At 44.3% G+C, this 14140-nt stretch overlaps 1 protein-coding gene across 1 annotated transcript; it reads left to right on the top strand.

Annotated features, from left to right (window-relative positions):
- Positions 1 to 47: 47 nt before the first annotated feature.
- On the top strand, positions 48 to 13853 carry vimr2 (vimentin-related 2). The gene is made up of 10 exons (XM_086222694.1): positions 48 to 258; positions 1390 to 1534; positions 1615 to 1770; positions 1962 to 2081; positions 5648 to 5743; positions 7034 to 7165; positions 8271 to 8402; positions 10612 to 10722; positions 10874 to 10998; positions 13578 to 13853. Exons 1-10 carry the CDS (start codon positions 149 to 151, stop codon positions 13618 to 13620), a joined length of 1170 nt encoding a protein of 389 aa, XP_086078820.1. The 5' UTR covers positions 48 to 148; the 3' UTR covers positions 13621 to 13853.
- The last annotated feature ends 287 nt before the right edge of the window (positions 13854 to 14140 follow it).

The raw sequence follows: 14140 nt of genomic DNA, 5'->3' as shown, positions 1-14140 counted from the left end.
GATGTTCACGCTATAGTTGGTCTCCTCAGTGGCTGACGAGAGATCCTTCACCTCCCTGCTACATTTTCATCGGCTGCACATATAAAACCCAGTCCCCTGGACCTGCTGTCCCTATTCACTCGGACCAAGTTTAGACGCGTCTGAAGCCATGGCCATGCTGAGAGTGTCGTCCTACCGTAGGCTGTTTGAGGAAGATAACTGGAGTGGAAATGGAGGAACCAGCACGCAGTGTGCAGGGCAGTACCGAACTTCTGTCAGGTCTGTGTGCGTGTGTCCCACTTCTAAATATTAAGATTTCAGGAGTTGTCGCATGAGTAAATGTCAGACCCAAATGTTTTTCACGAGAGGTAAATGTCAAGGGATTTCATGAAGTGGAGTGTTGTGGCTCTGGCATTTGGATTCCTGATGACAAATGTCTTTTGTGCTTGTGTCGTCAGCGTTGTTCGCAATGTTCATTAACTGTGACTAGTCCAGCTGAAATGCCCTGTAGTGATGAATAGTCCAAATGTTGTAGTTCAGTTAGTGACTCTAGTGTTCTCTTCAAATTGTTTGTTGAAGTATTTTTACTCAAATATTGTACTTGACCTCTGTGTCGACCTTGGGGTTAAATTTGACCCCTTTTCAAGAGTTTATTTTGAGGTATAATTTCATGTAAATTAAGTCTTTTGACCTTAAATTCCACAAAGTAGTAGAAAACATAGAAGTTGGAATGAAGTTCACTTTAAGGGTATAACACAGGATTTTGTGAATGTGTATGTTTTGTGCCCTTAAAAACAAACTAGTTGGAGTAATTTTGACCCCTCACAGACAATAGCCAAGTCGACCGCATCCACTTTGAGGTATATGTACTTTATATGAGTATTAATATTTTAGAGGACTTTGTACTTGGACTACACTACATTTTAAAGAAAATTTTGCGCGATTGGCTCAACTATATATATTTGAACCTATCACTTAGTTATTACTTCAAAGAGAAAGATTTGTGAATATAAAACATGACCGAAGATGATGAACTTTCATGATGCAAAGCCTGAAAACTTGAAGGACACAGAGTTCCAGAACTGCAACACAGGCCGCTTTAATGGGACATTTAGATTGAACCTTCCAAGCACCGGACGACTCAAACATGTAAAATGTGTACTTTTACTGTGATACTTTAGTAAATCAGATACATATCTCTATAAATTCAGTGGAATTTTGAAATGAGACTCCGAGTACTAGTTTATATGGGTATTTACTCAAGCAAAAGTAAAGGAATTGCATACTTCCTAGACCACTGCTTAAGATCTGGTAATACTGCATTACTGCCTCACGGGAATGTGTTTGTATTCATGGTGAGGGTCAGTAACCCTCCTGAAGGTGTGAAATATCGGCTGATCTTCCTCTCAGGGCCGCAGCCGTTGACAACTGCGACTGTGACAAGCTGGATTTTGTCGCTGTTAAGGAGCTCAACAAGGAGGGTGTGACCCAGTTTGCCCAGGATCGCACCATCATTGCCTCCCTCAATGACCGTCTGGTCAGGCTGATTGAACTGGTGAGAACAAACACACCAGTACATCATTCACTTTGACATTGAGGCCTGAGCTAAACCCCAGATGCCCGTTTTATTTTCAGGCTCGTTGTTTCGAGGAGGAAAACGAGTCACTTGAGTGGCAGATTGAGAGGCTCAAGGACAAGATGAAGAGTCCAAGATCTTTCTCCAGCTTCCCCCAGGTGGCTCATCCTGACCACAGTCTGGATGAGGTGGTGGAAAGACTGCGGAGGGAGAGGGTAGGAAGCTGCCTGGGTGTGTCTGCTGCGTGTCTCCCTGCATAGGCAACCTTCCTAAAATGGCTTTTCTCATTCACGTCTCATATGAAACGACAAGCTATGCACATGATGCATGTCACTCCATCCCATCAGTGACGGGCAGGCACGAACTGTATCCCTGTCCAGATTGTCTTCACGTCTTCTCCCTACAGGACCAGATTCTGTGCGACACTAAGAAACTGCTAAAAGAGGTGGATCTTCTGAAGACGGAGTACGAGAAGGCTTCCGAGCTGAGGGTCATCATCCAGCAGGACCAGCAGGATGTTGCTGAGGTAAACACCGAACACATGACGCCCCAGCACCTAAATGATGTTAGTCAGTAAGGGCCCAACAAGCAGGCCCTCATCCCTGCTGCTGGCGCTGACATATGGATTTTATACTGAATAAGGTGAAGCTAAAACATGCCAATGTCATCATATGTTGTCATAAAGTGATACGAAAGGTCACTTGTACTTTAGGACTTTAACTACAAATGTGTTTCCGTACTGTCAAAATGTTGAATATTATGGTTGAGAGATTGATGTCAGCCCATTTGAAGTGAAGAATTCCATCAGTTGGAGTAGATATAACAGACTTAGTGAATGCAGAGGGAATGACATTAAAAACTTTAAAAATTTACATTTTGAACCACTGATATGATGACTCACTCTAAAGGTCTGCTGTTTCTTTTTTTTTCCAACACAATAAACATGAGCTTTACAGTCACAAATCACATCAAGACATTAGGAATAGGATGAAAAAGTCACCTTGAATTACAATTAAAAATTAATTATAATAATTCAATAGTAAAGTCAAGTTTGAGTCTTGGTAATGTATTTAAGAATAAAGGTGAATGTAATATAGGCGTACCTGTAATAACACTGATGAATAAACATTGAGTTTCAATTTGGACCCATTTAATTGACCTTTGTTAGTCCTGCAATTCAACTTTAAGCACTTTCATGTGATGATGCATGTTCAGCACTAGGTGGCAGTGTTGTTCAGCTTCTCCCCGCATATCTCTCTCTCTCTCTCTCTCTCTCTCCCTCTCTCTCTCTCCCTCTCTCCCTCCTTCTCCCCCTCCCTTTTTCTCTCTCTCTCTCTCTCTCTTGGTGAATCCTGGTCACAGCTGCTCCATGTAGCAGTGTTCAGGGGTGTTGATCAGCAGTGGTCAGGCAGTAACCTGAGCCATCAACTTCTCCATCCCTCGGCCCTCACACATGCCAGAAAACGTCCCCTCCCAGTCAGACCAGATGTCATTTCTCCTATACAGATGTGAGGTGGCCTGCTGCACGCTGCTGTAATGTTCCTGCTGGCCGGGTTTTCTGGTTCTGAATTAGAAGCAGCTGCAGAGTGACAGGACTTGGTTGGAAATCGGCGGGGAGCAAATAAGGCCCAGCTCGACTGGCAGCGAGCTGCAGTTCTGACAGTGCCACGAAGAATAATTGGCTTGTTTTGAAGAACTCTGAGTGTGATTAAATTTTCTAATGTCAACGGGTTCGTCGAGATTGTATTGGGTCGGTCCCGGGTAAGAAAACTGTTGAGAAAAACATTTTACTGTAACAAACACCTTAAAAACATTACTTTTCATTGACCTTTTCCCCTTTTGAATCATTTTGATTGAATTTTAACCATTTCCACGTGCTTAAACATTTTGCACAAGAGCAAAATAATAATAAGTTGAATTAGATAAAAGGGCGGCACAGTGGTGCAGTGGTTAGCACTGATGCCTCACAGCAAGAAGCCCCGGATTGAGTACCGAGTACTGTGTCTTTCTGGAGTTGACATGTTCCAGCCCCCCGCAACCCTTAACTGGATAAGTGGTAGAAAATGGATGGATGGATGGATGGAATCGATAAAAAGATGAAACGCAACAAAATTAAGGATAAATTAAATGACAACACTTTTTGTTCACTTTCCCTTCGTTGTCATGTTCAATGCACTCAGGTGTTGACTAATAGCCACAAAAAGAGACAGTGGCCACAAGTGAGCTACAATTTTCCAAAAACAACAAACACTCAACAATGACGAACAGCCAATACGTGGAGACAACAGTAGTGAGGGTTCGCTGAATGTACTCAAACTGCTCTTCCAGAAACCTTGAATTCAGAATATGACATAACAAAGTAGGAACAAACATTTAGAAGGGAATGGATGCCGTTAAATTAGATTTTAGGGATGGGATGTGTGTGTGCCAACGGTTTCCTCAACTAAGATGTCTCATTTGTTTTGATCGGAAAAACACCGCATCACAGTAAATAACTATAGAAGTTTACTGGTGACATCACCAGTAACACCCATGGAGAGAAAGAAAGTACGTCAATTTATTAGGGTGTGATTTTTTTTTGGCGCTGCCTGTCCATCCGGTTCTCGTAAAGATGATGATTCAGTAAAGCCTTCAGGGAGATGTTCAGATGTGGTTCCAACTGAGTGGACTCAATGATGAAGACTATGATTTTGGTACTCAAAGGTCAAAGTCACTGTTTTGATCATTAAGTTTAAAACAAGATAACCAACAAATGTGTAATAGCTGAAGACCATGAAATGATATCAGTGGGTTTTTGGGCCGGGCAGCACGGTGGTGCAGTGGTCAGCACTGTCGCCTCACAGCAAGAAGGTTCTGGGTTTGCGTCCTGGCTCCAGCACAGGATCTTTCTGTGTGGAGTCTGCATGTTCTCCCTGTTCCTGTGTGGGTTCTCTCTGGTACTCCAGCTTCCTCCCACAGTCCAAAGACATCAAGAGGGGACGAGGCTGATTGATACTCTAAATTGACCGTAGGTGTGACTGTGAGTGTGAATGGTTGTCTGTCTGTATGAGTTTGCCCTGTGATGGACTGGTGACCTGTCCAGGGTGAACCCAGCCTCTTGCCCGAAGGCTGCTGGGATAGGCTCCAGCCCCCCCATGACCCTTAACAGGATAAACGGTACAAAATGGATGGATGGGTTTTTGGGCTATTAGTCAATGTCATCACAGTGACGCCTTGATACTGCCGAAAAACAATACCTTCATTTTGATTTCCTATTTTGATTTTCATTCAGCCACATCTTGCACGCTGCAGAGGGGAATTTAGCAATATTAGAAATAAAAGCAATCATTTCTGCTTCTCTGTGACTGTGGAGGCTGGTGTAGAGAACCTCCGTGCTGTAAAACTTGGAGCTTAAAGAAGTGCAGCCATTTTCTTTATAAAATTTGATACAATAGAATATGTTGGATGTAAAAGGTGAAGGTAATAATCAACAGACCTGACAGATGTACATTTAGTCAACATCACATGTTCAGCAGCTCTGGCTCCAGCTCAGTATTTGTAATATTTGAGGGTCTGACTGAGGTTTGAGCCTGAAACCTTGATGTCCACCATGTGTCAGCTTTATGTATACAGCTTGTTCTGCTGCCTCATGTTGCTAAAAAGACATCATTGAGCATTTTCTTAGTTACTCTCCTGATACTCTGCAGCTGCTGGATGATATCTGAGCTGCACAACCAGACTAGTTTTCCCTTCCGCTGTCCATCAAGGACCCTGAGCTTCTCCTCCAAACCCCGGCTGCACGTTTCCAGATGCAACCACTGTAAATGTGTCGAATGCTAATTAATCTGGTTCTTTAAAAAGAGCCCTGCAGGTGAATGGATTGGTGGAAAGGCCCTTTGCATCTAGTTAGCCTCCTGTCCATCTTCCTCCTCCTCTCTCTTCCTCTGCATTGCGGCGTTTACTTCCCAAAACAGTGCTGACTGGTGATCCCTTTATTCAACCTGAGGTGTGACTCACTTCCCAAACTTACAGTTCGTTATAGAATTTCTTCTTTTTAGAATGAGCCATGTAGCCTTGTTCTATCTTAATTTGCTTCTCTCCTTCACTGCACAGGAAGTGGACATCGTGACAGCAGAGTGTTTGGCACTGAGGGAGCAAGCGGTTATCTACGAGGAGCAGCTGGCTGACATGGAAGCCCAGCACAAGATGGTGAGGCAGACAGAAGTTGTGTAGCTGCAGTGTGATAAAAGCCTTTACAGCCATAAAATGACTCCAAATGTAGTGCTTTGGTCGGACAGGAGAGCTGGAGAAACGCCCGGGCCTGTGGCGACCAACACAGCTGAGATGACCTCGATCACCTTGCAGCACTGTTAACAGGAAATGTAGTGATGTGTGTGAAGATCATAACACACACAGAAAACGTGTGGTCTTTCTGAAAGATTTGTGCTCCTGAGACTCCATCCAGGCTCTAAATATGGACACGATTCATTGCCTTCACACTGGCTCCACCTTTTCCAATCCTCTCCGCCTCACCAGGAAATGTGTCCCACTATCAGATATGGATGCAGAGAGAGGCAACTGAAGCAGGAGCAGCTCCATCACGCTGTGTTTTTCTCTGCAAAGCCCGGCATTTAACACACTCCCCCTGGGACACGCTCGATAACTCACAGTCCGGGAAATGCGGCCGAATACCAAATGAAAACAGAAGTTCCCTTTGTTTTATTAACTGTTGTTATCATCAGTGCTTCCAGGTAGCCGGTAGTCCCCAGGCGAATTGGCAGCCCAGTCGTTACTCAGGTTGAGGGAGAAGGAGGGAAATGAGAGGCTGCCACTGCAGCTCTCTAACAGCTCATTCTCCTCCTAATGGAGGCGGCTCTTAAAAGGGCTCCAGACAAACATGAGGCCTTCCATGTGTGTAAATTCATTAAAGTGTCATGTGTCCTCCAGTAGTAAAATGTAACTAATTACATTTACTTTATTCTCCATGAGTATTTCCATTTTGTCCTACTTTATATATAGCCAGGTACTCATGGTAGTTATGTCAAATTTTGAAGGAAAACTTTGGTAAATGTGCTTTTCCGCTTTCTGTCAAAGATGTTTCTTGTTGCTAGGCAACCGTTCAAGAAGTAGTTCAGAACAAACAATGTCTTTTTTTTTTTTTTTTAAATGCTCTAGTTTTTGCACAAATAAAAGACAAGATACAGTCACCTGTCAGTTAGGAGCTTTGGAGGTGCTGATTTTATTTATTTTATGACCTTTGGTGATCCGAGGTCACTGCTGCCTTCGTTTCGTCTTCATGTGACGAGAGGTGGCTGTAAGCTCCCCTTAGACAAACTACAACAACAAAATGCTTATTGGTGTGGCTCCAACTACTGCAAATAACATTTAAAGTGTCTGGTTATACTTGTGACACTTGAGGCATGAATTTGATTGCAATTTAAAACTTGCGCCTGCAGGTTCCCAGTTGTTTTACGCTGTGTTATTACATGTACGGAGCAGGTGGTGGATGTGCTGCTGGAGCCAGATGAGGGGACGATGGGAGCGGTGGCAACTATTAAATTCAGCAGCCCTGACATCACTCCGGCCTTGGATGTAAAGGAGTACTACTGCCAGCTGGCTGATTGCCTCCAGGTACAGCAGCCCGGTGTAGAACAGAACACATAAACATGTCATGCAGTGAAACCGGTTAGGGTCTAATGTTGTACAGTAGCAAGAGAATATAAATTTTAGAACCGCATTCCCTGGATTAGAGTTACACTGGTGCACTGACATTTGCATGAATGGACGCACACTCCAGAGAGCAGCTGCCATCTTCATCCTCCCGCTGGCCACTTGACTCCTCCCTTTTTTACCACATCAGCTGCTCTCCCTGCCGAGTCACATCCAGACGTAAATCTCAGCTTTCACAAATCACACAAGGATACTCACTCTTGTTTTCTCTTCCTCTTAACACAACACCAGGGTAGAACCTGAGAATTGGTTTTGGACCCAAAGAGTGTGTGTGTGTGTGTGTGTGTGTGTGTGTGTGTATGTGTGTGTGTGTGTGTGTGTGTGTGTGTGTTTTGCTCTAGTGGGGTCAGACTATAGCTCCAGTGTGTCTGACCTCCTCAGGGGTGAGGATGTATGCCCAGTTCAGAGGTCAGGGCTGTAATCAGACTGCTGGCCGCCTTCCCAGGCACTCTTTGTGTGTGTGTGTGAGATTTAGTGACCACGAACAGGCGTATTCATCTATTTTGTCTGTGTCGATGCATAGGTGTGTTTCTTAGATGCAGCCACTCTCGTTTCCCCAAACCTCGTCTCTTCACTCTCTCTCTCTCATCCGTCTCATCTCCTGCCAGCTGGACGCACTCCTGTCTGTGTCTGGCCTCCTTTATGAGATCCAGTTGTCCTGATTCTAAAATGATTGCTATTGACCCGACAGCAAATCCGATAGCATCGGCTCTGACCAGTAATGGTTTGGTTTGGCTGACTTCCACACACCTGTGCACCCTCATGTTGCTCCATTCTGCCACATTTGTTCCCTCCAATCAAGAACGTGGTGTAGACAAGGAGGTTTAACCATCAGCCTGTATGAGTAGCCAGCTGATTGCCCGGTCTGCTCCTCTGTCAACATGCACTTGACAACCCAGGATGAGGGTCATACGAACCCAACTCAGACTCATGCTGAAAGCTTTGATTGTCTTTCTACCTGCAAGTTGCACAAAGTCATTGTTTCCTCATCCTCTCGTCTTTGCAGTATGAGTGTGGTGCATCCTCTGCTCTTGTGGCTCGTGCTGGTGATGGGAAGCAAGCAGCAGTGGGAGGAGCTACAGGGTCAATGGTCAAAGACTTACCAAGGGTGAAGGATATCAGTGAAATGAAGAGGCTGGTGAGTGGACTCACGCTTCAGGTTGTAAGGGTCCCTTCACCTCTGGTGGTCTCACATCTACTGTTCCCCTGATTTTTGGGTTTGTTTGCTGATGTTTTGAGATGTGTTCTCGTTTGTGCGTATTTGACACAACATGCAGCATTCACAACCCGGCGAGTTTTTTCACCTGCATTTGTTCAACCATTTCTTGGCTTCGTCATCATACGTCACTCAAAAACACGAGTGTTATCAATCACTTCGTCTCAGGTCGAAAAGAAAGAAAGACCTTTCCTTAAAAAGTTCATTGAAAACCTTCTACTTCCCATAATAGATCCCCCTCTTTCTAATTCCAAAGACAGAGTATTTTCACAAGTGTTTCTGCATCAATCAGACTTAATGTTGAGAATAAATGACTGCCCACAGCAGGCGGAGGGAGTATTTGAGTGACAGCAGAGCAACAGTGTGGGAGATCCTGCTGACCAGAGTGTTTACTCTGCGGACACTTTCAGCAGGAGACGTGAAGGGCTTGGGCTTCAGCTCAGACAGGATTTATTATCCTCTGTGTCCTCAGTTATTAAGCAGAGTTTTTCACAGCGCCAGCAGTGTCATAAACGTCTTAAAACTTCTCACACTTACTGGAGACTTTCTATGTAAAGGGGAGAAAAGAAATCGACCCTGGTACTTTTCACGAGTCCCGAAGAAAATGCAAGTAAAAACAAGTCGGCTTTGATTTAAAAACAAAAAAAGACTGAGAGGCAGACTCAGGTACAAATCACTCCAGGAACCAGAAAGGACTCTTTAGTTAACCTCCAAGTCTTTGACGTCCATCAGCGCTGAAACCACAGCTGAGACTTCACCACATCTGTAACAAACATGGCAGTTTGGTTCTCATTACTGTGGTTGTTTCACCACCGCCAGCTCTTTAAATAAACACTGAGCCTCTGTAACCGCAGCAGAACTCTCCAACATCATCTCCTCCTCCTGCAGCACTCGGCTCAGTCCAGGCTGACGGATGGACAGCACGACTCGATCTGCTCTGTTTCCTCTAGCGTGTGATGGATGCCTCGGGTCTGGTTTCTCCCTGAGACGCAACGTGGCCAAACAAACAGATTGTAGGCAAATCAGCCCTGGTGCAGAGATGTATATAATAGAGCAGGCACTGATGGGAGGCACAATACTATACACACCGCCGCCCCCATCCCCTTCTAGTCAGGGAGGAACGGAGGAGCGTGTAAATGACTCGACCAGGTTGGCGAGTCGTCATCAGCCTCTGCTCACAGGATCTAACTGAAAGACGAGCATAGCCACCTGATCCCCATCTGGCTGTGACAGCTAATTGTTGAACTTGTGTGATTGCTGTCATTACTCACGACAGGACGCCGCACCTCAGACATGGGGGGGAGGAGGGGAGGGGGTTGTCTTCCATTCATTTGTGAATTAAGTGGAGATTTCATCCCTATTGGAAAAACCTGGTTGAATTGAATACTTTTGTTTGACAGTTGTTTAGCACCACAGTAATCAGTACTGTGTTTAAAAAAAGGACCAAACTAGTTTGTGAAATATACAAGGATTAAGTACACATTTTATCGTATTGAATATTTTAATTCTTTACTTTTTCAAATTAATATCATACAGTGTTTTATCATTTAAGTTCTTCATCACATTTGATGTTCTCAGAACTTGCTTGGAATCGACAGTGGCAGAAAGTCACAAGGTGATGTTTTGTGAGAAAGCCACGAAGAGAAAAAGTGAAAACTCAAGACCCAGTAGTTGCTGCTAGTTACTCAGTCAGCGTGATAATAGCTAACTTTAGCAACTCTGTTTTGACATGTACACAACTGCTGTGGGTCCCTGGTCAAATTCACGACGTAAACATGAGATTTATTAACAATTAAATAGTTGCAGGACTTTTTCCTGATAATGCAATAATTTTTTGTTGCATTGCTACATTATGATTGCTCCTAATTGTGGTGGTATATTATAGTGAGATTCCTTCCATTATAACCTAACTTCACTTCAGTTTTCTTTAAATCTATTTTTTTATGTCTTTCTTTTTTAAAGTCTCACAGTCTAGCAGCAGCAAACAGCTCTGATAAAGCCGTTGTGCAGAACATCAACAGATAAAGTTAGCAGGGGAAGAAACTCGGAACAGAAAAGACAAAGCTAAAAACAAAGAGGTTTCTCCCAAGTGTAAAAGGAGACCTAAGCATCACCTGTGCGCTGTTTCTAGGTTTCAGAGCTACAAAAGGAGCTCGCTGAGCTTGAAAAGTGCAACGAGAGTTTGGAGGACGAGATCGAGATGAAGAGGGCTGAAAACATGGATGAGATTGAGGAGTTGGAGGTAGGAGAGTGTGGACCGATCATTGCAATCACGGGCGGCAACGGATCAGTGGTTTGGACCAATCTAACCCTCTGTCCCCTCACACTGTGTGTGTGTGTGTGTGTGTGTGTGTGTGTGTGTGTGTGTGTGTGTGTGTGTGTGTGATATTCAGTGTTCTCTAGATGAAATGAGGTACAAGGAGGTTGAGCTCCAAGCACAGATGAAACAGCAGTGTGAAGACTATAAGGAGCTGCTGAATGAGAAGATGGCTAGAGACATGGAGATCGCTGCCTACAGGTCAGTCGAATTAACGTGTGTCTTTACACCCATGTATGATTACCTCAGATATCATCAGGTAAGCTTTCAACTCAAAAAATGTACTGGATTGTGCCCATTAATGTACACAAACACTTGGCGTAACATCGGCAAAACAAAAGCAAACATAATGGATTTGAGCACAAACACAAACAGGCCCAAAACAAATGTCAGCTTCCATTCAGTAGATTTTCTGAATGGAGTTTGGTTCAAATCTCCTCCGTCTGTTGCCACGACTCAGCCCTCCTTCCTCATCACTTCCACGCACTGTATATCCTCTGTGTGTCGTCATAGTGTGCAGCTATGTCCGTCTTCACCATGACGGTCAGCTGGTCGCTGATGAGCTGCTGTAATCAACAAGGCGACTGTACAAATACCACACTGAGAACAGAGCGCCAACTAGTTTGGAGAGGGGACAGCTTAGATCAGCACTCTACTAGTGGAAATGGGAAGAAAAAAAAAAGGAAAAAAATGCTGGTTTGTCCATTCTGCGCTGCTGTAGAGGGCTCATGCTAAGCTACCAAACACACACAATATTTGCTGTAGTCTTCTTTGCCTTTAAAAAAAAAAACTTTATAAATGTGTTCTGAGTAGATCGACAGGTTATTATTGTTCAACATTAAACTGACAGCTTGGGACAAATGAACGACAGAAGATAAGAATACTTCATGATAGTGGGCTTTCTCACACTCCGCTCTGATGAACTTGAGACGACACTGATGTCTGTCGGAGATTTCAACAGAACCGCGTCACCAGGTGACTTCTCTGATTAGTTTGTCCACTCTGATTAATAGAGCTCAAGTCATGAAGTCACCCACTGTTGTTTCTAATTAGAATTAAAAATCTTGACACACCCTGACATGCGATGTAGATTCTCATCTCTGCTGTTAGCTGTTGAAATGAAAACAGACGCTCCCTATGGTGCCGTTTCAGTGAGAATTAAAATGATCACAGCATGAGTTCATTAGATTTGAATTAACTTCAGTTTCTGTTTACTTTTGACATTCCTCACATATGAGCCTTTACTCCTGTACTCTCCGTCCACATCAATGAGGAATTTCCTTTATTTTCTTAGAATATAGCGTCACCTGTGCATCTGTGAGATAATCCTGCAAACAAAGGGCTGACATTATTGAGGTCGCAGGAAACTGCAGGATGTGTTTCCTGTGACCTTGAAGACGCTTCGTGCCATTCCCTCCGTCCATTGAACTTTATTTTAACCATCTGCCATCCTGGTAAGAGGAGTGACGTACTTCAGCCATGTCCTGCCTGCTTCCTTCATCGCCCGTCCAACTGCGTCTGGCCCCCCCATGGGGCCCCGCTGCAGGCCTGAGTTCAGACCCTCACAGTTCCTCATTAGAATGGAAGAAGGGGACCTCTGACTGTCAGAGCCGTGTGCTGAGTCGCTGCCAGCTCTTTTCCAAGCCAGCCTGTTAATGTCAGAGTACCCCCCCCACCCCACCCCCATTCCCCAACTCAGCCTTTACACACATTTCCAGATTCGCCACAGTTTTTTAACACACCCTCGATACCCAACAAACTGTCCCAAAGACATTTAAGGCTCAGCAAAGGCAGACAGACGGTGCCAACTTTCATTATTTACCAAATATTTTGTCATTCATGATTACAACCATGAATAAGAAATGACGGTGGTGGTTGTTTATTCCCTCCGTGCTGTGGTAAACTGTCTGCCCAGCAGACCCTGGTGACCTCAGGCTGCCATTACTGGACAGCTTATCGCCTGTGAAAGCATCTCAGAGCATGTCTGAGCAGATGATCACGGCTTTAGCTCTCTGCTAATGTGAAGCACGTTAATTTACGGAGCTGTTCATGGTGGTCTGCTCACTCTGCCACGTCGCACGGCAGCAAGAAGCCAAGCTCAAGATGAGATGTCATCTTAGTGTTCTCTCAGCAACACCTCTGTCTCATCATTATTTCTGAAAAAAAAAAATCGCTAGCATCATATTTGACTTGTTTTACGCTTGTTTGCAGGATATCTCAAAAACAGTAGGTAATATTACAAGGAGCAAGTGATTAACTTTTGGAGGTTGTTGTAGCTGTTGGTTACATTAGTGGACATGTGATCAATCAAATTCCACGCGTCTGAGGGAAAAGTCATCCAGATAAGCTGTTATTGATATGATGGCCATTATTTCCAAATAGTTTGAAAATATTTTAATCAAATTCAAATTAGAGGGGTAAGCACCTGGTTTGGATCATGCTTGATTATCTGGAGGCCCCATATTTTGCAGTTGCGGAGAGAATTTATGAATTGATTTTGATTATACAGTGTTTATATTCCACCAGCCCTCTGGATGTTCCTTTACATGCATGTAATATATTCTTCAATCAAGGCCAAACACAAAGAACCCGGGATGGTACTTCTGTCTCCTACACTTCAAAAACACAAGGTTGACCTCCACTGTTTCCCAGCTTACAAATGAACTTAAAGCATCAATACATTTCTTGGACTACAGGTTTTTTTGGGGGTTTTTTTTGGTGTTGTCAGTGGAACTAATTTGCCTTGCACTCTTCTGTCTTTTTGAATCTCCCTTGCGTAGGGGCCTGGTGGAGGAAGAGGAGGAGAGACTGTGCATCCTGTGAGGTCGGGGGTTGAAGACGGGCTGGCTCGAGTGCAGCTTGCTTCTCCCCCTCTCATGGGTTTGAAAATACACAAAGATAAATGCAAAAAACAGACCTGAATCAGCTCTAGAATGAAGCTTCAAGTACCAATGCAGTAATTTGAGTAAACTTATCATGACAGATTAATGCCGTCTGGAGGCCTAAGCCCGGCCATTGATAACGCGTCGCTGGCAGATGACCCTGAGACTACAAGAAAGATGGAGCTGTCTGAAACTGGTGGGAGGATTGGGGGGGGGGGGGGGGGGGGCTACGCATTGAGTGTGTATCCATTCAGGGTCTGGCATATTTCCTTAAGTGGGTTTTATCTCTTGTTACCTCACTGATATGATTCAGAAATGTTCATTCTGTCGAACAATTCTCACACCAACACATCTAAGCACACACATGAAATTGTTCCGCTCCCTTCCTTCACCTCGTCCATCACTCCAGCGTCGACTGATTACCAGCTCTTAACCCTTGCCCTCTCCGCTCTTAACAACCA

This window comes from Aulostomus chinensis, chromosome 13, assembly GCF_037954235.1.
Source record: "Aulostomus chinensis isolate RoL2024-O1b breed Wild chromosome 13, RoL_Achi_v1.0, whole genome shotgun sequence".
In the NCBI taxonomy this organism is placed as follows: domain Eukaryota; kingdom Metazoa; phylum Chordata; class Actinopteri; order Syngnathiformes; family Aulostomidae; genus Aulostomus; species Aulostomus chinensis.
This window is presented reverse-complemented; position numbering and strand designations above follow the sequence as displayed.